The sequence below is a fragment of the Chaetura pelagica genome, unplaced genomic scaffold (assembly GCF_000747805.2).
Source record: "Chaetura pelagica isolate M959 unplaced genomic scaffold, ChaPel_1.0 scaffold587, whole genome shotgun sequence".
NCBI classification, from domain to species: domain Eukaryota; kingdom Metazoa; phylum Chordata; class Aves; order Apodiformes; family Apodidae; genus Chaetura; species Chaetura pelagica.
Window position 1 is genome coordinate 321,352 of NW_009953909.1, and position 1,400 is coordinate 322,751.

A 1,400-nucleotide genomic window follows, 5' to 3' on the forward strand; every position below is an offset into this window, starting at 1 on the left:
GCCACCCTCCCTGCCACACAGGGGCCCTGCCTCTTCCCCAGCCCCAGCTGTAGCAGAGGGAGGCACAGGCAGGCTCTGGGTGCCTTTGAGCATGGGCCAGAGTTTTCTGGCACCACGGGTGTCCCCGGGGGCTGAAATCCCTGTCAGCAGCCCCACACTGCTCCACGCAGCCAGGGCTGCAGCTGCAGGTGCTTGGGTTGGTCCTGCCCCCCTGAGCAGGTGGTGAAAGGCAGGGTCTCCTCCCCTTTCCCCTCCCCAGGGAAGCCAGCAGCCAGGAGCATGGCAGAAGAGGACATCGATGCCCTGATCCCACTGCAACAGGCGCTACTGCTTCAGCCACCACCTCCCCGAGGTACCGCGGGGCTGGGCAGCCTGCCCTGGGGCTGCAGGGGGGTGGGATGTGCTGAGCAGCCTGGGCTTCATGTGGGAATTTCTCACCTCGAGCTCCCCAGGCGGGATCTCCTTGCAAAGAGTTTGGAGCAGAACCCCCTGACAGGGCTTCTGCTAGAAGTGCAGGTGGAAAGGGCTGCCAGGCATCAGCGCGTGGGCTCTGCACGCCTCCCCCTGCCAGCTGGGTCTTTTCTTGCCTCTGCCTTTGTGCTTTTCTTTCCCTTTCACTGGCATTTACACTCTGGGGTTGTGCAGGTAAAGCAAAGCAGAGAGGAGGAATGAAGAGACATGAGTTCAAGGCAGGGCTGGGGCCCAGGCAAGGCTGGAGCCTGCCCGGAGCAGTGCTGTGTGCCTGCTCAGCCAGCAGCCTTTTCCTGAGGTGCCTTCACTGGCCTGGAGCTGAGCTGCTCCTCACTGGGCAGCCTCAGCTTCAGCTCCATCCCTACCTGAGTGACAAAGCCCCTCTGCTTCCCTCAAGGACTCCAGAGCAGGCATCTCAGCATCCTGGTAGCATCCTGCACCTCGTTGGGAAGTGGTGCTGTGATGGCCACTGAACCAACAGCTTCTTCCTTGCTGTCCTTCGATAGCTGCTTGACAGCCCTTTCCTCCCCAGATCTGAGAAGGAAACAAGGAAACTAAGCTTAAGCTGCTGTCAGCCTTCATCCTTTTGTTGGGGTGCAGAGGTGAGTTTGAGCCTCCAGGGTTGGCAGCTGATGCTTCATGGTACACTGGCCTCTGAGTCCTGTGGGCAGAGCTGGCATGGCTGGTGACAGTGACAAGTACCTGGGCTGAGAGGTGACCATTTTCCATTCTGGGCTCATCATCCCTTGTCCCTCAGCTCCCAGGCACAGCTCTTTGCTTGGTGACACTGAGCCAACTGACCTGTAAATCCTCAGTGCAGATTTTCCCGTGTCAAGCTCTATCTGTTTCCATGGCAAAGAACAGTTGTATTTATGGTCATTCACAGTCCAGTTGGGATATAAATTTACTTCCTGCAGAACTGCCTCTTC

General features: G+C 58.4%; 1 protein-coding gene across 1 annotated transcript in view; it reads left to right on the top strand.

Annotated features, from left to right (window-relative positions):
* Positions 1–1,400, top strand: part of IGHMBP2 (immunoglobulin mu binding protein 2) — a 35,393-nt gene that overhangs the window by 30,565 nt on the left and 3,428 nt on the right. The window contains exon 16 of the mRNA XM_010001471.1: positions 260–352. Within this exon, the coding sequence (XP_009999773.1) occupies positions 260–352 (93 nt within the window). The remainder of the gene's footprint in view (positions 1–259; positions 353–1,400) is intronic.